General features: G+C 40.1%; 1 protein-coding gene and 1 long non-coding RNA gene across 8 annotated transcripts in view; both read right to left on the bottom strand.

Annotated features, from left to right (window-relative positions):
- LOC105473681 (protein phosphatase 2 regulatory subunit B'epsilon) overlaps positions 1-26,799 on the bottom strand; it is a 175,189-nt gene that overhangs the window by 62,985 nt on the left and 85,405 nt on the right. For all 7 annotated transcript variants that reach the window (XM_011727596.3, XM_011727598.3, XM_011727597.3 and 4 more), the window contains one exon: positions 21,678-21,874. In XM_011727596.3, the coding sequence (XP_011725898.1) occupies positions 21,678-21,874 (197 nt within the window). The remainder of the gene's footprint in view (positions 1-21,677; positions 21,875-26,799) is intronic.
- Positions 1,029-11,573, bottom strand: LOC139364274 (uncharacterized). The gene is made up of 2 exons (XR_011625814.1): positions 7,678-11,573; positions 1,029-3,880 (listed from the first exon to the last, which is right to left on the bottom strand). It is a non-coding gene; the product is annotated as an uncharacterized lncRNA (long non-coding RNA).

The following is a 26,799-nucleotide window of genomic DNA, read 5'->3' as shown; positions in this document are numbered from 1 at the left end:
AAATGATCAAAAGTTTAACAGGCAATTTAAGAAAAGGAATATCAAAAAAAAAAAAAGCTTAAAACTTATGATACCCAATTAGAATTTTTAAATATAGCCAGTATTCAAAAGACAATATTAAAGTAATAGAAGTCTTAGCCATGTACTATTTTCATAACACACAAGAAAGACATCATTTTTATTTATATTTCCTGTATCAAGTATTTATTTTTTACTCTACTGGGTATACCCTACAGATTTACACAGACCAAAAAACAAACACCGTTTTCATTGTGATTGCTGCTTACTCCTGTTAGAAGCAGTCAGAGTATTTAGTTGATAATTGTTATGATGAATTGGTATAACTAGATTTAACATACGGTGATTGCTTCTATAAATAATTTAGTCCCCTTAGACAAGGAGTTTCTAGAAGATCGGGGCACTGCCAATTGTATGAAAGAAAGGAATCTGTCCATGAGATATCAAGAATAGAGAAACAATAGAATTTGAATACAGATCAAATGTAAATACAGGCATGGTTTGGAAGACTATGTCAACACTTCATTAGAAGGGGACAAAAGGGGAAAACTGAGTGAAAGAAAGAATTTTGTCTTTTGTTTCCACTCTCCTTGACCTGTGCCATGTTCATCAGATGACAGAGGTGCCATGGCAGGAAAAGAGAAGAGACTGGGGAAGGGGAGGGAAGAAAGAAAGAAAGATTCGAGGGAAAAACACATTTGAGTTGGCCCCCTCTATGTAGTGATCATTAATGCCAAACTAGTATAATCAAGTTAATACAAGCAGAATTTATAACAGCTGCAAACTGGAAACAACCTAAACGTTCATCAAACAGTATAAAGGATAAGCAGTCATAACCAAACCCCCCAAACATATATATGCTGTTTAATTCCATTCATATAAAGTTCTAAATTAGGCCAAACTAATTAAGCTTTAATTAAGTATTAATGTCAGAAGAGAGAACTCAAACTTAGAAAGTCTTAGCCACAGGGCCCTACACATAGCTCTTAATCACAGGGCCACATACAGTGTTGTTTTTTTTTTTTTTTGAGACAGGGTCTCACTGTATTGCCCAGGCTGGAGTGCAGTGGTGCGATTACAGCTCACTGCAGTCTCAACCTCCTGGACACAAGTGATCCTCCCACCTCAGCCCCGCGAGTAGCTGGGACTACAGGCACGTGCCACCACACCCAGCTAATTTTTATATTTTTAGTAGACATGGGGTTTCACAATGTTGCTCAGGCTGATCTTAAACTCCTGAGAGCAGGCAATCCACCTGCCTCAGCCTCCCATAGCACTGGGATTACAGGAGTGAGCCACCATCTACAGTCATATTTAAAATAGGGGCTCTGTGGGTACATGTCACCAGCTGACTAGTGGGCTTGCCTACAGTGAGACTGGCTGGGCTAATTCCTTACCGCTTGTTCATGCCCCTCCCTCCAGAACTCCTTTGTAGGTTGTGTCTTTAGGTCTTTTCTCTTCGGTTTGCCTGATTCTCCAGAGAAGAATCATCTAACCTTCTGGCTAGAGGGCGTAAGGTATCTGGGAACTGTGTGGGTTTAGTCTCAATTCAACATAGTGTCCTACTTTCAGAAAGGTGCACACTGCTCTCAGCTGTGCGTAATGTCCCCAAGTCTAGATTCCCTCTAGTTTAGCCTCTCCAGAGAGTAAACCTTCAGTGTTCTGCTGGGATTTGAGACAGCAGTTACATGGCTACCTGGTTTTGGGAGAATGGGAGAAAAGGAATTCTGGCTGCTTCTTATACAGACTTTCCAGCGCATCTCCTGTTTCGCCCCCATGCACCCTTCCTTTGAGAGGTTATCTTTCTGAAGCTCCTCGGAGTTGTGCACATGACTTGGCTATGTCTTGACTTTCCTTGCTGCTGCTTCAGGTTCCGTTTTCTCTGATCAATCAAGATAGTAACCACTGTTCATTTGCTTTCTAGCTTCTAAAATGTTAATTTTGAGATCTCTCTATTTTGCTTTGTTCTTGTGGGTTTTCTTTCTTTTCAGTAATAACTTTTTTATTTCAGTAATTGTGGGGAGATTTTAGGTAAAAAAAGTAAACATACGCATGAGTTCAATATACCCTATTTACTCAAAAGTTAGTGATTATTTCTTTTTTTTTTTTTTTTTTTTTTTTTGAGACGGAGTCTCGCTCTGTCGCCCAGGTTGGAGTGCAGTGGCGCGATCTCGGCTCACTGCAAGCTCCGCCTCCCGGGTTCACGCCATTCTCCTGCCTCAGCCTCTGGAGAAGTTGGGACTACAGGTGCCCACCACCACGCCCGGCTAATTTTTTTTTGTATTTTTAGTAGAGACGGGGTTTCACCGTGTTCACCAGGATGGTCTCCATCTCCTGACCTCGTGATCCGCCCGCCTCGGCCTGCCAAAGTGCTGGGATTACAGGCGTGAGCCACCACGCCCGGCTGATTATTTCTTATTAAGTTATTTCTTCCATTCTCCAGTAATTTTTGCTAATTCAAGTAATTTAATTTGCTTATGCAAAAAATATATCAGTCTCTTTTTAGTGGGGAAGAGTCCAGTAAAACAGCAAACAAACAAACAAACAAACAAATGGCAGGTGCTCTAATCTCAGCCAAAATAAACTGAGAGATCTTCACAAGAGTTTTCTTTCTTAGAATTAGCACCAACTACATTAGTAGGTCTTAGTATAAAATAAAATAGAAAAATAAAGCATGTTCAGGATCTGGGAATACTGAATGCCAAATTCAAATGAACGCCTCCAAGTCATGATTTCATCCAATGAAGAAGTACACAACCTCCCCAAAAATAAAAATAAAGGTCAGCACTAGAATGTAATGTAGAACAAATCCCAGCCCTTAGTATGCTGCTCTCCTCTCAATACTCAGTCCCCTATCACCTTTTCCACTATGACCTCTGTGTCCAGGGCACATGGATATCCTTAATTTCTTTATTTCCAGTTATATACAGAGCTGTTTTGACATCTCACTATCATCTCAAATTCAGGCTGGTCAAAACCAATTTCACCCTCATTGGACTCCATTTATCTCTCAAAGAGAATTCTCCTCCCACCATCCCCATTCTTTCAAGAAGTTCACTATTTTTTTTAACCCTTTGGAGTTTTTGTTAACTCTTTTCCTTTATTTGTTATATACAATTTTCAACAAATCATTTTATTTATTACTTCAAAATGTCTCCTTAGTGCTCATGATGGTATTACTTTTAATAGTGGAAATTTGGAAATTGTCTAAATATCCCAAATTGGAAAAACAGTTAAGTAAACAATGGTATATCCACATAACGGACTGTTAGGAACCATTAGAATTATGCTTTTAAAAGATTAATTACAGGAAAGCATGTTTACATCATAATGATAATGAAATAAAAAACAGAATCCAAAACTGCATATATAGTAAGATTTTTTTAAAAAAGGTTTAACAAGGAAAAACAGGAAAGAGGTAAAAGGGGAATTTTCTGGGGAGATGGCAATGTTCTAGATCTCATTTGAGGTGATGACTATACAAGCATATATAATTGCTAAATTCACTGAACGTTCATTGCCTAAGATCTGTTCTTCAAATTTTATTGTAAGTTAAGTATATCTAAATTTTTTAAAGGGAAAAAAAGTCATATAAAAAAAAAAAAAGAAAAAAAAACAGACTAGGAGCAACTTGGCCAAAATGTGGGTAATGATTGAATTTAAATACTGAAACTATGGGTGATTCTTTGATAAGGGTAGAGAAAAAAAACAGAAGATGGTGAGTTCTTTACATATTCTTAATTTCTTCTTCCTCTGCAATCATCTGACAAACCTAAGACAACAGCCCTCTGCCACAGGCCATCCTGGGTTATATCTGCCAGCCTAATCTTCCTTAAAGGAGCACAGACTTTCTTCACAGGGTCTGGAGAAAAGAAAAGTAAGAATATAGTTTCATTTCACCTCCTGTTCAAAAATCCTTACAACTCCCTGCTCGCCATCTACAAGATTAAGTCTAACCTCCTCTGCTTAGTTTGCCAAGCCCTCTCTAATCTAAACTCATCCCTGCCTCTCTCCACCTTACTGCCCACAAATTCTGACCACGAACCCTCTGCTCCCATTCGGCTCCTATTTCAAGATTAAACTTTGCTCAAAATAGGAGGCAACTTTTTACCTGCTGAAACGGTGATAGCAATGTTAAATTAATTATCTCTAGCGTCTGTTATCTTCACACAAAACTATTACAGGGAAATGATACTTCACACAGAAACGACTGTATTGCACTCTCTCCAAAATTGGAAATGTTAGCAGTGAGTCCAAAAGTGAAGATTGTTGATATTAAATCTTAGAATCCAAAAATAGAGGTGTAAACACTGCAATAGTCATAGTGCTTACTGTGTATAAATCAGTGCAGAACCTCCTACCGCCTGGGTTAGCCTCAAGCACTCCCGCCCCACACAGATTAACCATGTGATACCAAGGCTTTGCTGCATTTCACCATCTGGGGACTGTGGGTCCTAAGTCCTAGAAGGTTACTAAAACTGAATTCAGCGTTTTCTGTAAAAGCCACAGTGCACAAGTTGATAAAACAATACCAACATAAGGCTTTTTTGAGAACACAAATTCTAGATATCTGCTATGTGGACGTTATGGTTCAAAATCAGCTAATGCTCAAAGAAAAATTAAGCCTCTTGAATTGCAAATTTTTTAAAAAGCATACACAAAACATTTGAGGCTCCTGATGTATGTTTCTGACTACGAGGTATGTGTTATTAATTGAAATCACTAAAAATAAACAAGAAAAACTGCCAAAACTAACTGTCACTGTCTCTTATACTCTGTGTCTATGTGCATGTCTCTCTGTGTGTGTGACCTTTCATTCGCAGAAGAAAGCCCTGAGCTAGACGGTGAGTAATTAAAACACATCTGACCTACATATAACCATTACCATATAACCACATTTAGCACATATAACCATAGGTTCTGTCCACAGATTAACATTCCTCCTTATCCCAAAACTACTGCTTCATAATGAATTGAGTAGGATATGCCCCCAGGGGAGGACAGGACAGCCTGCCCTCCCTGTTGACAGTGACACATAGCTGGCCTCATCTTAGTTCTTCTGAAGGAAACCAAGAGAGGGAACTAGGGGCAGGAACTGACCACCAACCCTGTGAGCTTACATTTTAAATGTGCTTTAAACACCACTGCCTTCTGATTATTTTACTGCTCAAACAACTGTCAGAGACATTTGAACCTGAGCAACTCCATCTTGAACAGGGGCTAGGTAAAATAAGGCTGAGACCTGCTGGGCTGCATTCCCAGTAAGTTAAGGTATTTTTAGTCACAGGATGAAACAGGAAGTCGGCACAAGATACAGGTCAAAAGACCTTGCTGATAAAACAGGATGCATAAAGAAGCCAGACAAAACCCACCAAAACCAAGATGGCAAGGAGAGTGACCTCTGGTCGTCCTCACTACTACACCATGGTACTACATGGTACCACATACCAATGCCATGGCAGTTTACAAATGCCATGGCAATGTCAAGAAGTTACCCTATGTGGTCTAAAAGTGGCGGGAGGCGGAACCCTCCGTTCCAGGAATTGCCCATCCCTTTCCTGGAAAACTCATGAATAATCCACCCCTTATTTAGAATATAATCAAGAAGTAACCATAAAAATGGGTAACCATTTTTATGCCTATGGACTAGCCCTTCTTTTATTCCTTTGCTTTCTTAATAAACTTGCTTTCACTTTACTCTACGGACTCACCCCAAATTCTTTCTTACGCAAGATCCAAGAACCCTCTCTTGGGGTCTAGATCGGGACCCCTTTTCAGTAACACAACTACTCTTACTTTACAGAATAGGATATAACACATTTTCCACTTTGTTATTAAGGGTAGCACAAATACAAAACTTAATTTTCCAACAGTTTCTCTACTGTCTACGATTTTTTTTTTCCTAATCTGTCTAAGAGAAAAAAGCCAGAAATCCCTGAAAAGTAAGTGGCCTGCCTTATTCCAGAGAGTGGTCTATCCTATTCTCCTAAAGCCCTTCTTACCTTCTGCAGGAAGGCCAATTCCGAAGTATTTCAAAGCAGCCCATTTAGCATCTAACATTATCCTCCCAAGACCCCAATCCCTACCTTTCTGAAAAGTATAGAAACATATTTTCCAATAGAGCTTGCTTATCCATTTTGTCAAAAAAAAAAAAACACTTGTTCTCCAACTTAGCAAATAATTATAACCAGCCCTATTTTTGCTGAGAAATGTCTTTTCTTGGGTGTGCTACTCCTGACCCTCCTCACCATGACCCCAACAGCTTTCCCTCTCTACTACTCGGCCAACCCTCACCTCTCCCTATTCATCACTGAAATGGCATTTCTACTCTAGAGTCTTGTGTTTTTGCACCATTTCTCAGAGGCAACTTGCTCCTGAAAAGTCACTGGATAGCGTATTTCTTCTTGTTTTCCTACAGATCAAGTTTGGCTTTAAATACTGGTCAGCAGCCAACTGCCTCCTGGAAATGACCTGCTCATTGTCTGCTTGCCAGATTCTTGCCCCAGGCACTCCTGTCTCTGTGAATTCCACATTGAGGACACTCATTTTCTCAGCTTTTTCCTGCTCATCACGCACCACTGTGGTGTAACCAGCTTCCTCCAAAGAATTAGCCAATAAATTCCTCTCTTTCATTTCTGTGTCTCCTCAGTAGACAGACAGCCAAATCATACAAACTAACACCAAGAGCTGGGATTATCCAAGACCCACATGCACATACCACAAGCAAGATTTCTCACTTTGTCATCCATGTGCTTAATAGATTTTCCCAGAAGCAGTGCTTATACCTTTAAACCACATTTTCCGCTTCAAGGTTAAATTGAAAGGTGGGAGAAAAGAGAAACCAAAACTTGAATGCAGTACTGTAACTTACCCTGCAAAATTCTGCTGCTAGCCACTGGGGGAAGGGGTAGAAACAGGGGGAGTATTCTCATTACAGTGAGATGATATTATTGGATATATCAGTGCCAGACAAGTCACAGCTGTCAAACAATTTTAAGTATATTAAAAACTCTGAACAACCTTTAAAGCAGTTAAGCCAGAAGGACTACAGCTTGTAAATGAAGCAAACAGCAATCTTGAGTAGCTCAGTGGCTTCCTGAGTAAAAACCCTCTCTTGAGCACATTTAAATTAAAACTAAACACTTTAAAATCCCTGTCAGATTCCTTAAGAGAGAATGCTTGCAGGAGAGAAATGCTAAATTATTACTAGAGTGGGGACATGAATATGCAAGTATATGAGGAAAAATTCATTTAGATGAACTTAGGGCAGTATATATACAAATGTATATGTAACTATAAACACATGGGCATATGCAGATTCACAGGGAATTCTCCCAAAAAAAAAAAAAAGATACGAAAATAAAACTTCGTAGAGAGTTTGAAATCGATAGACAGACAAAAGATATGGAAAGTCATCTGAAAGAGAAAAAAAGCTTTCAGGTTAGCAAGACTTCATTGTAACCAGAAAAATGTATTAACCAATATAAAGAGACAGGTAAGTCTACTGGGGTGCTAGACGTGGTCCCATGAATAATGATAATAATGATATGGCTACTTTAACAATGCTTACCACAGTGCTAAGCATTGTTCATAAATTAATTTTCAAAACAACCTTATAGAGTTACAGTACAATAACAAGCTTAGAGGGTTGAGACTCACCCAGAATCGCATAGTTCAGTAAGTGGCCAGACTGGGTCCTTGTCTGTCTGTCTATGCCACTGACCCAGGAAGGACAATAAAAAGGAAAAGCAGGCTGAACACACACAAGTGCTTCCAAGGATTAGGATGCCCATCACGGAGATGGAGGGATGTCTGAATCATCTAATTAACTCCCCTTGCTCCAAATCTAGGCTAACCAACCAACCTAAGGATTCCTTGGCAGCTCACATAATTTGCTGTAGGCAGAGAAGGCACAGTTCAAATATACACAAACAGCTATCCACTGAGCAGTGCCCTTCTCACTCTGAATTCATACACTGGCACTTTCAATTTCCACATGTTTTCTGTGGGTCCTACCAATTCAACAAACAAGGCTACAAGGTGGGGCCCTCTATGATGCACGGGTAAGGTATCACCACGCCAATGTTACCACCTAAGGAGCACCAACAGGCAGAGGAGCCTAATTTTTGGATGGTGGGGCAGAGAGAGAAGTGGAGTGGGAAAGCACATGAACTCAGGGGACTGCAGTCTGGGTGGAAGAGAGGGGTGTTCTGAAATACACAGCCTTCCTCCTGGGCTTCTCCTCACCTCCTCAATCACTATTTACTTTCCCAGACTGGGAAGAAGTGGTCGGGTAGACAGAAAAGTTGAGAAGCAGCGTTAACAATTCAAGAATAACACAAAGGCCGTGTAAAGCTATTATACAGGGCAGCAGAAGTGGTAGGGGAGAGGGAGTGAAGAAGAAACTGTTCTTAAGCAAAAAAAAAAAAAAAAAAAAAAAATGAACATTTAACCCCAGAGCATACTATGTGGTCTGGCCTTGTGAGAAGCAGCAAAATACAGGGAAGGGCTTAAATCAAAGGCCTTTTTGCCTATTTAGAAGAGCTCAAGAAAAAAACATAGTACAGAGGCAAAACTCCAACTTTTAGGGGTTTTAGTCCTCATTCCTATTGGAAAGAATAATTCCAGGAAAGCATTACGGCTTAGCCTTTAAGAGTATGGGTTCTGGGCCAGGCACAGTGGCTCATGCCTGTAATCCCAGCACTTTGGGAGGCCAAGGCAGGCGGATCACGAGCTCAGGAGATCAAGACCATCCGGGCTAACATGGTGAAATCCCATCTCTACTAAAAAATCCAAAAACAAAACAAAACAAAAAAATTAGCCGGGCTTGGTGGCGAGTGCCTGTAGTCCCAGTTACTCGGGAGGCTGAGGCAGAAGAATGGTGTGAACCCGGCAAGCAGAGCTTGCAGTGAGCCGAGATTGCGCCACTGCACTCTGCCTGGGGGACAAAGTGAGACTCTGTCTCCAAAAAAAAAAAAAAGGAGTATGGGTTCTAAAACCAGATCACCGAGGTTCAAATCTCAATCACCCAGGTGAGTGGCTCTGGATAAGTTTCTTAACCTCTCTCTTCCTTTACCTTATCTATAAAATGACATCTATTATGAGACTACCTATGTCACAGGTGGTTCTCATTCAATGTGAAGATTGAATTAACTCAGACATTGCAGTTCCTGCAGATTTTTATGCAGGTAACAATGGAAGGCATACAGGTGCTGGCCATCTTCTTTCATTAGTACACACCTGTGTGAAGAGACTCTAAGGATTAAGTATATGGCCACAAGTCTAAATTGTGTAACTTTACAACAATCTACCTAAACTCACACCATATAAAACAAAAAATCTGAACAGTCAGACATGTATTTAAGATACTGAGTTTACTACCAAAAGCCTTCCCACAGAGAAACTCCAGCCCAAATGGTTTCACTGGTAAAATCATTCTAACAACTTCATTTTTCATCTTTAGTTACTGCCAGAAATGGGAGGACCCTATTTCCAATCTTTTTTTCCAAGTGAGCAACACCCAGCATAGACATTTACTGCACACAGGGTAAAATCACGCTTAAACCGTTTCTGACTCACATGTACCTTTGAAAATTTAAGCAAAAGAAAGTTATTTTCTCCTATAAAAATACACAGAACAGAACACGGTCGGGTGCGGTGGCTCACGCCTGTAATCCCAGCACTTTGGGACGCCAAGGCGGGCAGATCATGAGAACAGGAGCTCGAGACCATCCTGGCTAACACGGTGAAACCCCGTCTCAACTAAAAATACCAGTCTGGGCGACAGAGCAAGATTCTGTCTCAAAAAAAAAATAATAATAAAAAATAAAAAATACACAGAACACACAAAATTTTGTAGTTAACATCAGAGGGTTCAGTGACCCCAAGAAATCCATCTATGGGCACCCCAAGCTGCTAAATCAATACCGTTAAATGAGCTTTAACTGGATTAGCACAGAGTGACAGTGTAAGATGGGAATTGAGGAAGTATAGACCAGGTTCCCTACCCTTTGAAAAATCATGAATGCTAACAATCTGTTCCTAACCTTGAGCAGTAAATTCCTCCTGATTTCATTCTACAAATGTCTTTGGGAGATCTCATTATCATATCCTTAAATTATTTCCTTTGTACCAAGGAATTCTTTAATTTCTAATCTAATTCTCAGGTCTTATCTTTTACGCTTATCCTATCCTTCAAATTTCCCACCAGCTTCAGTTATTAAGTGCGCTTCTCAGATATCACTCAATTCTCTTCCATTATGTATAATTCTAATATTATAAGCAGTCCACCCTCACCCACCCACCTCCAATGGCTCTTTTGCTATTAATGCGTATCTACAAATCTTATCTCCCTTTTGGATCTAAAGAGTCACCTCCAAGGCAGATTCTGGCCGGGATGTATACAGTAGTCCCCGTCTTATCTGTGGTTTGATTTCCCATGGTTTCAGTCACCCATGGAATAAGTACAACAAGATATTTTGAGAGAGAGAGAGACAGAGACACAGAGAGAGAGAGAAGGAAGAGGGAGACCATATTTACATAGCTTTTATTACAGTATATTGTTATAACTATCCTATTTTACTGTTATTATTAATCTCTTACTGTGACTAATTTATAAATTAAACTTTATCATAGGTATGCATGTATAGGGGAAAACATAGGATATACGTATGGGATTCAGTACCATCCACAGTTTCAGGCATCCCTGGGGGTCTCGGAACATATTCCCACAGTTAAGGGCGGACTATCATGGTTATATTCTTTATCAGACGCAGGAAGATGAAAAATGGAAATTTCATATTCCCCCCCCTCCAGTAGCTATCATTCCAAGGCTACTTTTAGATAGTTGTTATTTTATTAAAAGAAACTCTGCCCTTCAGCTACTAATGTAGCGAGGTTAACCAAGCACTACTAAGAGTACATGTGGCCAGACTCTGAGATATTTAATTGCAACTTCATAATTTTCTACAAAGTCATATTATTGTATTAAGAGGCTAACCAGAGCTCTGGTTTCCAGGTAAATCAAACAGTGTATTAAAAAAAAAAAAAAAAAGCACTAGATAACCAAGGGACATGATATAATTTGAGAGTGGGAAAAAACAAAGCTGATGGTGGCCAACAAACAATGTAAAAAACTCAAAGAAAGACCTCAATAGCAAAGAAGGAAAAACCAGCGAATATATTTTATCTTAAAACTAAATTAGCTTTGGAAAATTACATATTCTACCATTTGAGGTATAACCAGAGATTATACCTCTGGTATATACTGAAGCAGACTTTGAAACCAAGAAAAGCCAAGTCCTAGAGACAAAATATAAAAATAATAACAGCAAATGATCAGTGTGACAAGGTTGTATACTTTTTGTAGGAGAGAAGTGACAGAATTTTACTCTAATGAAGACAGTACACCCAAAGTGTGAGCAATTATTATCTCCAGTCATCATCTCAACCTCTTGATTTTGTAATCCACTCTTCAACCCGCTAGCTCCCACCTGTACCACTGCACTGAAACAATGATTCACTGGTATCATCTAGAGTTCCTTCATTGTTCTTTCCCTCCCTCCCCTGCCCTACTCTCATTCTGATAACTACCGATTTCCACCCCCTACTTTCCATATCTAGGTCTCCCATCGGAACCTCAACATTAACTCATCAAAAACCAACTCCTCAGCTTCCATCCGAAGCCTGCTCTCCCTACTGCTGTACCTTTCCCAAACAACAGCACCACACCACAAACTACCCAACTGCCAAAGCTATCCGAGACTCCTTCCTCTCTCACACTCCAAAAGTTCACATAAGTGCTAATAAGCGACATCAATTATACCTCCTAGGTGAATCTCAAATGCTCCTTTCCTCTCCTTCTCTACTTCCATGCCTGCAGTTTGCTTAGGCCCTCCACAATTTCTCCATTAAAGCAGTCTCCTAATTGATTCCTCTCTGCCTTCAATCTCAGCTTCCTCCAATCTCTCCGTCCCACTGCCACCGAAATACAAATCTGACCATGTCACTCTCCCACATAGAACCTTTCAACCGTTGTCTGTGAGGTTCTTTCAGACTCTGGCCACATCCACATCTTCAGCTGCCATCATTCACCTCCTCCCACTCTCCAACACACATACATAACACTGTAACAACATAGCATGACTGTGTTTCCCTGTATATCATGTGGTTTGGGAATTCCTTTGCATCACATAATTCTCTTTAAGTTCAGCCACATTCATCTTTTAATACCCTACTGAGGCTATAATCATTCTGTCAAGCCTTCCTTAACCACCCTTCTATCTACCTTCATATCCCTTTACTCCTTCCTTGCCTTGTACAGACTTTATTACTACACATACGACATTATCTCGTTACTGTTCACATGAGTATTCCCTCTACCAGATTTTGAGCTCACTGGCAAAGTGAAGTCCTGTCTTTTTTATCAGCAAAAAGTCAAAGTGTGACACTGAGTCATTTAAATAAACATTAAGAATTAACTAAAACAATGTCTTCACCCATGAGATTTCATCTCACATTTGAAGTATCCCCAAAAGAAACATTTTCAAGAAAAGAAGATGGATGTGCAAATATAAAGAATATAAAATATACAGAGTTCAAACTCAGGTAAATAAAAATTTACACAAGGTGATTTGGAAAGCCAGAAATTCCAAGAAATCTTTCAAATGGATACATAACAACAAAACCAAAAAGGCATTAGCATAATACGGTTAAAAAAAATATGCCTCAGGGACAGACACCTGACACTTGAGATGATGTGAAGCAGAATGCAGCAAAGCCTAAAGGAGCTGGAAGTCCTGATTCTCATTTTTCATCAGATATGACTCCGGGAGACCCCGTGAGAAATACATGAAACAAACTACTTCCCAAAGCAACTACGTTGCACAATGGCCTGTAAACTTTAAGAAAGGCGTAATCCATTCAAAATTTCTTAGACTGTGTTGATCAAAAGAGTTGTTAGTTTTCAGAGATGGAAAGATGTGAGGGATTCATCATCAACTCTCTCCATTTATAACAGAAGAAACTGAGGCTTAGAGAGAGAATTACTTACTCAAGTTCTTACCACTAGTTAAGCGGAAGATGAGAAATGAAGACAGTGGCTTCCGTGTTCTCTGTCTGGTACTCTTTCCACTACCCACTCTCCTCTTCTACAGGTAAGTTACGGGCTATTTTGCTTTACAGGCATACCTCAGATACATTATAGGATCAGTTCCAGACCACTACAATAAAGCAAATATCTCAATAAAGTAGCCACACAAAATTTTTTGGTTTCCCCATGCATGTAAAAGTTGTGTTTACAATACACTGTAGTCTATAAAGTGCACAATAGCTTCATGTCTAAAAAACAAAAACGGACATACCTTAATTTAAAAATACTTTATTGCTAAAAAATGCTAACAATCATCTGAACCTTCAGCGAGTTGTAATCTTTTTTGCTGGTGGAGGGTCTTGCCTTCATGTTGATGGCTGCTGACTCATCATAGTGGTGGTTGCTGAAGGCTGAGGTGGCTGTGGCAATTTCTTAAAATAAGATGACAATGAGGCCGGGCATGGTGGCTCACGCCTGTAATCCCAGCACTTTGGGAGGCCGAGGCGGGCAGATTGCAAGGTCAGGAGTTCAAGACCAGCCTGGCCAACATGGTGAAACCCCATCTCTACTAAAATACAAAAATTAGCTGAGCATGGTGGTAAGCACCTGTAATCCCAGCTACTTGGGAGGCTAAGGCAGGAGAATCGCTTGAACCCAGGATGTGGAGCTTGCAGTGAGCGGAGATTGTGCCACTGCACTCCAGCCTGGGCAATAGGGTAAGACTGTCTCAAAAAAAAAAAAAAAAAAAAAAGACAATGAAGTTTGTGGCTTTGATTGACTCTTCCTTTCATGAAAGATTTATCTGTAGCATGTGATACTGTCTGACAGCATTTTATCCACAATGGAACTTCTTTTAAAATTGGAGTCAATCCTCTCAAACCCTGCCACTGCTTGATCAACTAAGTTTATGTAATGTTCTAAATCCTTTGTTGTCATTTCAACACTGTTCACAGCATTTTCAGGAGTTGATTCCCTCTCAAGAAACCACTCTCTTTGCTTATCCATAAGAAGCAACTCCTCATTTGTTGAGGACTGATCATGAGATTGCAGCAATTCAGTCAAATCTTCAGGCTCCACTTCTCATTCTAGTTCTCTTGCTATTCCCATCACATCTGCAGCTATTCTCTCTATTGAAGTCGAACCTCTCAAGGTCATCCATGAGGGTTGGAATCAATCCCTTCCAAACTCCTGTTAATGCTGATATTTTGACTTCCTCCTGTGAATCACACATGTTCCAAATGGCATCTAAAATGGTGAATCCTTTTCAGAAGGTTTTCGATTTGTTTTGCCCAGATCCATCAGAGGAATTACTATCTATGGCAGCTACAGCCTTAAGAAATGAATTTCTTAAATAATAAGACTTGAAAATCAGAATTACTCCTTGACCCATGAGCTGAAGATTGGATGGTGTGTCAGCAGGCATGAAAACATTTGGCCGGGTGCGGTGGCTCACGCCTGTAATCCCAGCACTTTGGGAAGCAGGCTGAGGCGGGTGGATCACGAGGTCAGGAAATCGAGACCATCCTGGCTAACATGGTGAAACCCTGTCTCTACTGAAAATACAAAAAATTAGCCGGGCGTGGTGGTAGGCGACTGCAGTCCCAGCTACTCGGGAGGCTGAGGCAGGAGAATGGTGTGAACCTGGGAGACGGAGCTTGCAGTGAGCCGAGATCGTGCCACTGCACTCCAGCCTGGGCAACAGAACGAGACTCCGTCTCGGAAAAAAAAAAAGGGCAGGGCAGGGCAGGGCAGGGCAGGGCAGGAAAGGAAACAACATTCATCTCCTTGTATATGTCCATTAGAGCTCTTGGGTAACCAGGTGGATAGTCAATGAGTAGTAATATTTTGGGGAAAAAGAAAAACAAAATGTTTTTGTGAGCAGTGGGCCTCAACAGTGAATACAGAATATTTGGTAGACCATGCATAAACAGAGGTGTTGCCATCTAGGCTTTGCTGTTCCATTTACAGAGCATAGGCAGGGTGGATTTACGTGGTTGTTAGACACCCTAAGATTTTCAGAATAGTAAATGAGCACTGGCTTCAACTTAAGTCACACCAGCAGCATAAGTTTCTAACAAGAGAGTCAGCCTGGCCCTAGCTTTGGCATTGATTTCTCCTCTGCAGCTGTAAAAGTCACAGATGGCAACATCTTCTAATAGAAGGTTGTTTCACCTACATTGAAACTCTTGTTTGTGTAGCCACCTTCATCAATGTCTCAGCTAAATCTTCTGGAAAACTTGCTGCAGCTTCAGCTTCTACAACAGCACTTGGTGCTTCACCTTGTACTTTTATGTTACAGAGATGGCTATTTTCCTTCAACCTCATAAGCCAACCAAGCTCTGCTACTGTCCAACTTTTCTTCTGCAGCTTCCTCAACTCTCTCAGCCTTTATACAATTGAAGAGAGCCAAGGCCTTGCTCTGGGTTAAGCTTTGGCATAAGGAATGTTGTGGCTGGTTTGATATTCTATCCAGACCACTGAAACTTTCTCAATTATCAGCAACAAGGCTGTTTTACTGTCTTATCATTCATATGTTCATTGGAGTAGCAATTTTAATTTCCTTCAAGAACTTTACCTTTAAATTCACAACTTGTCTGTCTGATGCAAGAGGCCTAGCTTTTGGTCTGTTTCAGCTTTTGACATGCATTCCTCATTAAGCTAAACCGTCTCTAGCTTTTGATTTAAAATGAGAGACATGTGACTCTTCCTTTCACTGGAACACTCAAAGGCCAGTATAGGGTTATTAATTGGCCTAATTTCAATACTGTTGTGTCTCGGGGAATAGGGAGGCCTGAGAAGAGGGACAGAGGCTGAGAAACAGCCGCTCGGCGGAGCAGTCAGAACACATACAACATTTATCGATTAAGTATGCTGTAGGGGCCCATTTCATGGTGTCCCAAAGCAATTAAAATAGCAACTTCAAAGATCTCTCATCACAGATCACTATAACAGATACAGCAACAATGCAAAAGTTTGCAATATTGCAAGAATTATCAATCTATGGCACAGAGATATGATAGGGGCATATGTTGTTGGAAAAAATGGCACCGACAGTTTTGTTCCACACAAGGTTGCCACAAACCTTCAATTTGTTTGAGTGCAGTGACTCACGCCTGTTATCCCTGCACTTTGGGAGGCCAAGGCAGGTGGATCACGAGGTCAGGAGTTCAAGACCAGCCTGACCAACAGAGTAAAACCCCATCTCTACTAAAAATACAAAAATAAGGCAGGTGTGGTGGCACCTGCCTATAATCCCAGCTACTCAGGAGGCTGAGGCAGGAGAATTGCTTAAACCCGAGAGGCGGAGGTTGCAGTGAGCTGAGATTGCATCACTGCACTCCAGCCTGGGCGACACAGCGAGACTTCCTTTCCAAAAAAAAAAAAAAAAAGCAACCCCCACCCCCCCCACCCCCCCCCCCCGCCCAATATCTGTGAAGGGCAATAAAACGAGGTGTGCATGTGATTTGTTTACACCCATAAGAGTGCTTTTCTGGGCCGGGCGCGGTGGCTCACGCCTGTAATCCCAGCACTTTGGAAGGCCGAGGCAGGCGGATCACAAGGTCAGGAGATCGAGACCATGGTGAAACCCCGTCTCTACTAAAAATAGAAAAAAATTAGCCGGGCGCAGTGGCGGGCGCCTGTAGTCCCAGCTACTCGGGAGGCTGAGGCCGGAGAATGGCGTGAACCTGGGAGGCGGAGCTTGCAGTGAGCCGAGATTGCGCCACTGCACTCCAGCCTGGGTGACAGAGCGAGACTCCGTCTCAAAAAAAAAAAAAAAAAAAAAAAAAAAAAAGAGTGCTTTTCTGTCCCAATTCTAGTAGTCTATAGGTGGTATCCAGACTTCATTTAAATGTTAAAAATGGTTTCCACAACACATAGATTGTTTTTATCTGTTACTCTTTTCTTCCCCTAACAGGAACACCAGTTCTCAAAGTACAAGTCCCATCAAGTTGGATCAAAAGCTAATGCTGATACCGTAACATGCCATTATACGTCATTACTCATCCTGGTTTGCAAAACCCATCTACCGCTTCATTAATATTTCATAAAAAACACTACCATTTCCCTCACTAATTCTAGTGAAGTGATTTTGTTTTACAGTAACATGAAAGAGAAATCGGTGGGGACAGCGATTACCCAACAGGCAGGATCGTCTTGGAATTAGAGAACTTAAGAACCGCTGGGCAATGGAATAAAACACATCTCACTGACGGAGTATTTTAAGCACAAAGAGTTAACAGTGGGTTCCACCAACAATTGTAAAATCAAGTATCTAATAAAATCATTGAAATGTAAAAAAAAAAAATTTATTGAATACTTGCCACATGTTAGAGACTGTTCTAAAACTTTTACAAATATTGTAGCTAATCCTCACAAAATCCCCCAAAGGCAGGTATTACACAAATTAGGAAAGTGAGCAGTGCCAGGATGTATATATACAAGGGGCTTAGAGGTGGCAAAATAGAAGGGAATGAGAGCACCAAGTGGGACGTGGTTCCAGTTTTCCTTACAGAACAGTAAGCACACATTCTCTGGACTGTATATGTATATGAGGTGCTGAGTACCCTGATATGCAAACAAAAGCATAAGCATATTACGTAGGTGGAATATTTACAGAGGGGTTGGGAAAACTATGGCTACCCTCCCTCCACCCTATATACTTCTTAGCACCACACAAAAATGGGGGACCCCAAAGTTAAAGTAACTTGCTCACACTGATATAACAAGTATGGCCAGAGCTGGCATTTGAACCCAGGTCTGTAAGGTTCCAAAGCCTTGTCTTTTTCTTTCTTTCTTTCTTTCGAGATGGAGTCTTGCTCTGTTGCCCAGGCTGGAACACAGTGGCATAATCTCAGCTCACTGCAACCTCCACCACCCAGGTTCAAGTGATTCTCCTGCCTCAGCCTCCCACGTAGCTGGGATTATAGGCATGTGCCACCATGCCAGGCTAATTTTTGTATTTTTAGTACAGACAGGGTTTCACCATGTTGGACAGGCTGGTCTCAAACTCCTGGCCTCAAGTGATGCACGCATCTCAGCCTCCCAAAGTGCTAGGCTTACAGGCGTGAGCCACCACACCCAGCGCCTTGTCTCTTTCTATTCTATCATAATATCCCCTTTTCTGTAAATGCTCCAGAGTGTCTAAGTACCATAAATAATTAGTAGCTAACAATTTCAGAAATCATCAAATATGAAAAATAAGTTATACTTCTAAGAAGGCTAAACTACCATCTAGAATTTTCTAATGCCCTAGAACAGCATTTACACCAACAGATTCAATGCCTCCTAAGGTAAAGCTCTAGTGTATTTTAAAACACATACAAATGGGAGTCTCTTTTTTTGCCTGGAGAACACGGAGGAAAAGAGGGAAAAGAGGGGAGGTCTCCCTTAGGAGACCAAAGCTGGTTTAAGACCAAGCTGGTCCATATGAATCACAGAATTTTTGGATTATGCTAAACACTCAGTTTAAAATCTGGGTATAATCCAATGACGTCCAACATCTTAATCATAATTTGAGAGACTGAAATGCCTACATTTTAAGGAGGAATTCATTCATTTAATAAATTTCAAGAAGACCTGGACTAGGTAGGAGGTATTATGGATGCCACAGAGATGTGCAGGACACAGTTCCTTCTTGGGAGTGCTTACATCTAATTAGAAAAATCAGATAAATATGTGAAAAGACAAAAAAAAGTAGCAAATGAACAAATTCCCAAAATGGTGAGTTGCCAAGAAGCAGACAAACTGAAGGAAGGAAAAAGCACTGTGTTTTTTCAGGAAACAAAAGTAGCACTTTAAGTCAGCCCTTGAAGGGAAAATGAGAATTAGAACTAGAGGTGAGGGAGTGGGGAATACGTAAAAGTCCAGAAACAGGGAAATAAAGAAAGGCTATTTAAATCAAATCAATACCAAATGTTGGTGAGGATGTGGAGCAGCAGAAATTCTCATTCACTGCTGGTAGGAATGCAAAATAGTACCACTACCCTGGAAGACAGTTTGGCAGTTTCTTATAAAACTAAACATGCTCATTATCTATAACAAGTAATAAAAGTAAATGCAAATTAAAAAAAACTAAACATACTCTTACCATACAATACATAGAGTAATCACACTCCTTGGTATTTACCTGAAGGAGCTGAAATCTTATGTTCATAAAAAAACTTGTACACAGATATTTATATTAGCTTTATTCATAATTGCCAAAACTGGGAAGCAGCTAAAATGTCCTTCAGTAGGTGAATGGATAAACTATGGTACATTCAACCAATAAAATGTTATTCAACACTAAACTAAATGAGCTATCAAGTCTTGAAAAGACATGAAGGAACCTTAAGTGCATATCACTAAGTAAAAGAAGCCCATCTGAAAAGAGTACATGCTGTGTGATTCCAACTATATGACAGTCTGGAAAAAGCAAAATCATGGAGACAGTAAAAGGATCAGTGGTTGCTAGGGAGTTGAAGGTGGTGGGTGATGAAGAAGTGGAGCACAGAGGATTTTCAGGGCAGTGATGTATGGTATGTAGGGTACTATAATGGTGGATACACATCATTACACATTTGTCTAAACTCATAGAATGTCCAACACCAAGAATGAGCCCTAACGTGAACTACGAACTCTGGGTGATAATGATGTGTCAATGTAGGATCATCAATTGTAACAAATGTACCACTCTGGTGGGAGTTGGGGGGAGGTGTTGATAATGGGGGAGGCTGTGCTTGTGTATGGACAGGGGCATATGAGAAATCTCTGTACTTTCCTCTCAATTGTGCTGTGAACCTAAAACTGCTCTTAAAAAATTAAATTTTCAAAAATAAATATACAGATGTCCTCATAGAAAGGCAAACTGATGTGTGTATAAGAATATTCATAGAGTACTGCTTAAATATGGTACATTCACATAATAAATATTATGCAGCTATAAAAAGAATATGGGAACTTTATATGTACTGAAATATATATTGCTAAGCGAAAAAAGCAAGGTACAGAAAATGTGTAGTGTGCCACCACTTGTGTGCTTACAAAAAATATTTATACATATGTTTGCATATACTTATATATTCATGAACTATCCATAGAAAGATACAGAAGAAAATCATAACCGATACCTCTGTTGGCTGATGATACAAGTAGGCTAAAACCAGGGACTGTGCTCTGCAGAAGGCAGGTAGACTAGAGAAGATCCTCTGCATCAAATTAAGAGGTTTAGATAGCATGCAAACTCAAGAGCAAGGTTTCTCAACAGTGGCACTTGTGACATTTGGGGCCAGGTAATTCTTTATTGTGGGAGCCACTCTGTACAGTGTAAAATGTTTAGCAGTATCTCTGGCCTCTCCCACTAGATGCTGGTAGTACTCTCCTCCCACATCTAGTTGTGACTACCAAAAATGTCTCTAGACATTGACAAATGTCCCCTGTAAGGCAAACATCACACCTGGTTGAGAAGCACTGCTCAAGAGCCACACGGTCATCTTTAACCTACAAAACATTCTAGTGCTACATTCCTGTAAATTAACAACAAATCCAATACACATTCAGATATAGATCTGAGGAATATATTAGGCATCGTTTTCAGATGACCTTCACATTATCAGTCACAGTTTCTCACGCTGAGATCATTCAAGTCCCTTTGCAAATCTGAACTATAATTTTTAAACATATCTACTCCATCACAAAAGTCTCTTTACTGCATTGGTTGAATACAAATGATAAGGAACTAAATACAAAAGCCAGGCAGATGTTCAGCAGTACACAGAGAGTGTGCCAGACCCTGCAATGGGCTCCTGAATGATGCACCGACCTTAAGGGATCTCTGTGGCTATTTCACCAGTCAGTATACCAGCCTCCCCACCCTGCAAAGCCCATCCCCAAATAGCATGCACTCTCCAGCTCCAAGATCCTCTGGGATGCCAAGGAAGGCAACTCTCCCACAGAAATCTATCAGAAAAATCACATTTTGGCTCAGCTTTTGAAAAACTAAAATAATTGTTCACACAATAAGAACGTAATTACTCACATTATGTTAATAATGTTTTTTCTTGTAACTCCTAATGACCACACAAAATCTATGACACTATTCAAAAGTCATGAAAGGTATCAACCTTGACTTCAAGGAGATTATAAAGAGAAGGGTTAGTCAAGAGAGGCTTAATTTTATTAAGCATAAAGCCATTTCTAATATACCACAATGAATAAGATTTAAAAAAAAAAAAAAAGATATCCAACAGGCTTGAATATTTTTCAAACATGGATCTAAGACTTTTGTTATTTTCCTGTGTCTTTTCTTTTGCCAAAGCCAGAAATCCAATAATACCCTGGCAATCTTGGCTTCATATGTTGAAGTAATTCATTGCTTCAGCACTCTCGTAGTTGAAAGTTCTGGATTTCGTTCTCATGAAATCATGCTCTTCAAATTCTAGCACTGTGCCGACTACTTTTGCTTAGCTCTCCAAAGGTTGGCTCTCATTTGTGGAGTTGACCTCCAATGACCTCACTCTTGCAATATATACACCTGTGAGTCACTATGGAAGATGCTTAAAAGTGTCCGCGGAGAAAAAAAGAAACTCACCATTCTAACTACTTCAGGGTAAGTCTGCTCTGTCAAACAGCCTCTGCTTATTGTAATGTAGTCCACCAGTTCATTAAGAGTGGAGCGCTTGTATTCTTTCATTTTAAGATCAGATAGCGTGTCCATGAAGTCAAAAATGACACAGCACTGCTGAAGTTTCTTTAGGAACAGTTCAGGCTGCTCTGAGGATGGAACGTCTAAGAAAAAAAAAGGAAATGGTGTAAGTCTGTCATCAATTTCCAGGTAACAGGAATTCTCTGTGAAAGTTACTTCAAAGGCAAGCTCAAAAAAAATAAGAATTCACATGACAACAGTGTTCTTTTTCACAGTTACACATGATTGGGAGGGGATACCGTATCTACTACTTCAGCGACCTTGTCTTTGAAAACTACATTGTACCAACAAAATTGACTGTATTTGCTATTCCACAACCAAGGATTGACCAAAATCCCAAAAGACTTTACAAGGTTGAAGCAAATTTTAACCAAAAACACCCCAATGTCAATACCTTTAAATCTAAAAACACTGAAAAAGGTCAAACCTTCCCTTACAAGAAAGCTTTCGCTGTTGGTTTAAATTAGTTTTACTAAAAAATTTCAAAGCAGAAATGTCAGTTGATTCATTTTAATTTCATGCTGACATCCTTGGTATTTAAAGCTATTGTTGTGTGTTTATATGTTTTTGTTTTGTTTTGGCTTGATCTGTATGAAGTTTCTTTGTGAAAGAAATCTGAAAAATCTACAAAATGAAACAATACCAACTCTCAAAAAGAGCACACCAGTAACAGGAAAATAAGAGTAAATGCCACATAAATCTACATTCTCTTTTTACCCATCTTCTTGTACTGTGAGAGAAAACCACTAACATCTTATATTAATATGTTCCCAGAATGGACATCTGCTCTTTTCCCACAAACAGCAGGTCAGACATTTGGCTTGGTGTTGTTTCTAAAAAATATGTAGAAATTTTAGGTTAGTTGAAATTCCCCAGCCAGAAAGGAGCCTGATCTACAGTTGGACTTCAAATATACCAACTAAGCTGTAGACAGCCTATTCCCTCCTATCTTCTTTCCAATATTTTATTCCCCCAAACCAGAGCTTCCCTGGAAAAGCAATGAAAACTATAACCAGGGTAGGCTCTGCTGCCTTCATCCAAGGTGATTAGCTCATTAATCCTCAGAACATCCTTAGAAAGAAGCAGGTGGCATTATTCTCCATTTTTCATACACATACACACACAAAATAGAGACAATCACTGAGGTCCCACTATGAATGGGTTACAGAGCTGGGCAAAGTGCCCAGGTCTCTAACCACACTCCCATGTTCCTTTTGTACTAATCAAGAAGGACCTTAACAGTGTGTAGTCACTTGCAATCATCCTCAGTGGCCAGTCTTCTGGTAAATGCTTTACAATGGACTCCTGGCTTGGGCTGCCTGCTCCCTGGGGAGGAGGGGAACAGCATACAGCACCCCGCTTAAAGCCACCAGCAGCAGAAAGTGAGGGCCAGCCTCATTTTCCCGGGATCCACCAGGCTCCTCTCTACAACCTTCTACCCTGCCTTACACCCCACAACTCAAATGCCAGCATGGCTACCCGGGACCTCACAGGCAATTCCCGCAAAACACTGCCAGTTAAGTAAACCTAGATGAGAGTAGATAGGACACCTAAATACATAGGCTTTCTCTACCAGACATTACAGAACAAGAAGCAGTCCATATTTTTGAAGGTATAGCATCACTGCTACTCTCAAAAAAAACCAGTAGTGAATTTAGAAATTATTAACCTGTGAGTTTCCCTTCCCCCATCACTCCTAGGTCCCCAAAAGCACAATGTATCTTGCAGTCATGATATAGGTCTTATCCTATGCCCCCCAACATTTAATCGGTTTTAAAATATTTAGCCTTAGACTATAAGAACTAAATTCAGTCAGACCAAACTCTCTAAGTGCTACCTGCTTTAGGCATTTAAAATAAATACATAAAAACGAAATAAGGCTGCTTATGAGCATGATTATATCCTTAACCAATGACTAATTCATGCACAGGACCATCACGGTTAATTACTAAAATTTTTTGAGATCGAAATCAGACCCCAGACCTGGCAACCAAATGGGAATACTGACGCTGCAAACGGGGCAAGAAAAACCTTTTGGTTTTTTTTTGTTTTTTTGAGATGAAGTCTCGTTCTGTCACCCAGGCTGCAGTGCAGTGGTTGCTCACTGCAACCTCTGCCTCAAGGGTTCAAGCAATTCTCCTGTCTCAGCCTCCTGAGTAGCTGGGCTTACAGGCGCCCACCACCACACCCAGCTAATTTTTGTATTTTTAGTAGAGACAGGGTTTTGCCATGTTGGCCAGGCTGGTCTCGAACTCCTGACCTCAGGTGATCTGCCCACCTCGGCCTCCCAAAGTGTTAGGATTACAAGCATGAGCTACCGCCCTGGCCAAGAAAAAGCTTATTAATGTAGCATTCATTACAGTTCAAAATCTTCAGGGAAATTTTAATTAATTCAATTTTTGATACAGTGACTTTAATAAAGTCTAAAAATCAGACTATTTACATGGAGAACTCCTTAACACTGCACATATAAATCATAAAAGCATCTATGAATTGTAGCCTTTCCTCCAAAAGTACATCATCATTTAAGCAATGACAATAACAATATTTGTGGTCACTGCAATAGTACTCAAGAGATTCACACACTTAGCAGTTCAAAAAATTCAGGCAGTTAACACTTAGTCCTGCTTTTTAATGTTAGGCAGTTGAAATTTATCCTTTATTTGTGCAAATTGATATAATGTCATAGACAAATGTGAAGCAGGCTATCCACCTGTCCAGTGGAATAAGGATAATAACTCACATTTATTGAATATACTGGGTACATGTATTGGGCACTTTGTCTAAGCACTTATACATATTATATCTCCTTTAATCCCTTCAATGGCCTTCTGCAGTAGGTACTATTTCTAATTTAACAAATGAGTAAACCAAAACACAGATTCAGTGATTTGCCCATAGTTACACATTAATAAGCAGTAGAGACAGGATTCAAACCCAAGTGGACTGGCTCCAGAGCCTGGACCCTTCACCACTGTGCAATGCAACACTGAAACACAGTGAAAGACCAGAGTAACACCCTATTCCAGAACACAGCGTGTGTGCAAAGACAGAAGAGGAGGAAGAAAGCAGACAAAATTAACAAATGACTCCCCATTCATAAAGTATCATGCTAAACCCCTTCCCTATCTCCCCTCTAGCCCATGCCCCAAGGATTCACACATAGAGCAAAAGCTGTGATTTGTCCTTTATCATAGACTAAATTCTTTCTAAAATGACCTACCTTCATTAAATTAAAAAACTTACACAGTCAAGATGAACCAAAAGGGGGTTCTTAAAGAGGAATTCCCTTATGGTAACAATTTAGGAAAGTTTTGTACATGTTGAAGGATGACCAGTCCAAACAAGAGGTTCTTCCTGTAACGTCTGGGCCTCAGACTGTCCCACATAGCTAAGACTGCTCCCAACCTCCTCCCTCATCTACCTAGTCGCAGGGGAGTGTGAAAATGTAGAATGTGAGAAGGCAGGACAGGCCAGAGATCAGAGAAGGAACAATCTCTGAGTAGTGCAGAACGTTTCCACTATATAAGAAAAGTTTAGTGTCTATGTAAGCAGTCCCCGAAGTAGATCCAAATATTCTTTTTAAAGAAACAGTTATTAAAAGGATTGCTTAAGAAGCCATAAACAGAATCTCATAAAAAACAAAAAGATATCATAAAGGCAAGAATTCTGACCACAATACAGTAACACTAGATTTTAACAAGTCAAAGCCACCCACCTCCAAAATCCAAGTCACCTGGAAATCTAAAAACTTCAGAAGTCAAGATTGAAGAAAAAAACAAATTATAGTCATTAAGAAATAAATGTGAATTAGGAAAATTAAAGGTCATCTTAGAATCCCAAAGCAGACCAGGCAGTGGATGCTTCTGTCATCTATCTTCCAGTGAAAACCTCTGGCCAGCAGAGGCCATCCCTGCTCCCAGGAAAGGGATCCCACAGAAGCACAGCCATAAATAATGAGCAATCAATAAGCGATTATGTAATACCGTGAAGGTCACTGGCACAATGACTCCTCCATCCAAGGTTAGTATGTGTTCAAAAGAGAGAATAATTGATCCCATTATCACAGCTTGATAAGATCCCATAAGGTCAGATTCCACTGCTCTGGAAGAATTCTTAAAATTAAGTTGGTTTCCAGAATATGTTTCTCCACCAAGAAAAGAATGCAATGACCAGCTAAACTGTATTTCTCACTGTACTGTACTTCTCTTTACTTTTTAGCAGTAGCCATTCTCCCCGTATGTCTTTATATCACCGTCTCCCAGTATTCTCCTATCAATTTTCATCAATAAGCAGGAGAAAATGACTACTCCTACCTCCAAGGTGTTCATTACCTCTGAATAATTTTTAAATTTATCAGTGTTACATGTAATGGGAAAATGGACATAAAATTCAACATAAAGTGAGGATGCAATCTCAGATTAAGACAAAGATTCTCTTTGTATCTAAAGAAGTCAACAGGATCTACATACAGTTTAGCTCTTGCTGAGGGGCACTCCCCTCACCCTAATCATGATTTAAAGGGAGGGTTGTTTACAATTTGCAGAAGCAGCTCATTCTTCCCCACTAGTCCGCTTCCATCATTCCACCCTATCTAATGTTTGGGGCACAGAATCATGGATCCAATATCACCCCACATTTTCTTCAGGCCTAGCTCATTCAGCACTTTGCAAAGCAAAAAGTAACAAAGGTAGAAGAAATAAAATATGTGCCCAATCTCCTGGGTTTGATACTCTGGGACTCCAATCAACAAAAGTTGTTAAAAATCAGAACGTTAAATTCACATTTGCAAATATGCCAGCCAAGTAAATAAAAGAGGCCCACATCATTATATCTATTACCCATGATATCATAAAAATAAGGTAAATTGTTTTAAAAAAATAAGTTAATAAAGAAAATGTGGACTGGTAAATTATTTACACATAAACTACTGAAAAGCATGTGGAAATGTGAGTGAACAAATATTTCTATAAAACGTTCATATGTTTGCATTGGAAGCTAAACTATA

Source organism: Macaca nemestrina, chromosome 7 (assembly GCF_043159975.1).
Source record: "Macaca nemestrina isolate mMacNem1 chromosome 7, mMacNem.hap1, whole genome shotgun sequence".
Taxonomy (NCBI): Eukaryota; Metazoa; Chordata; class Mammalia; order Primates; family Cercopithecidae; genus Macaca; species Macaca nemestrina.
This window is presented reverse-complemented; position numbering and strand designations above follow the sequence as displayed.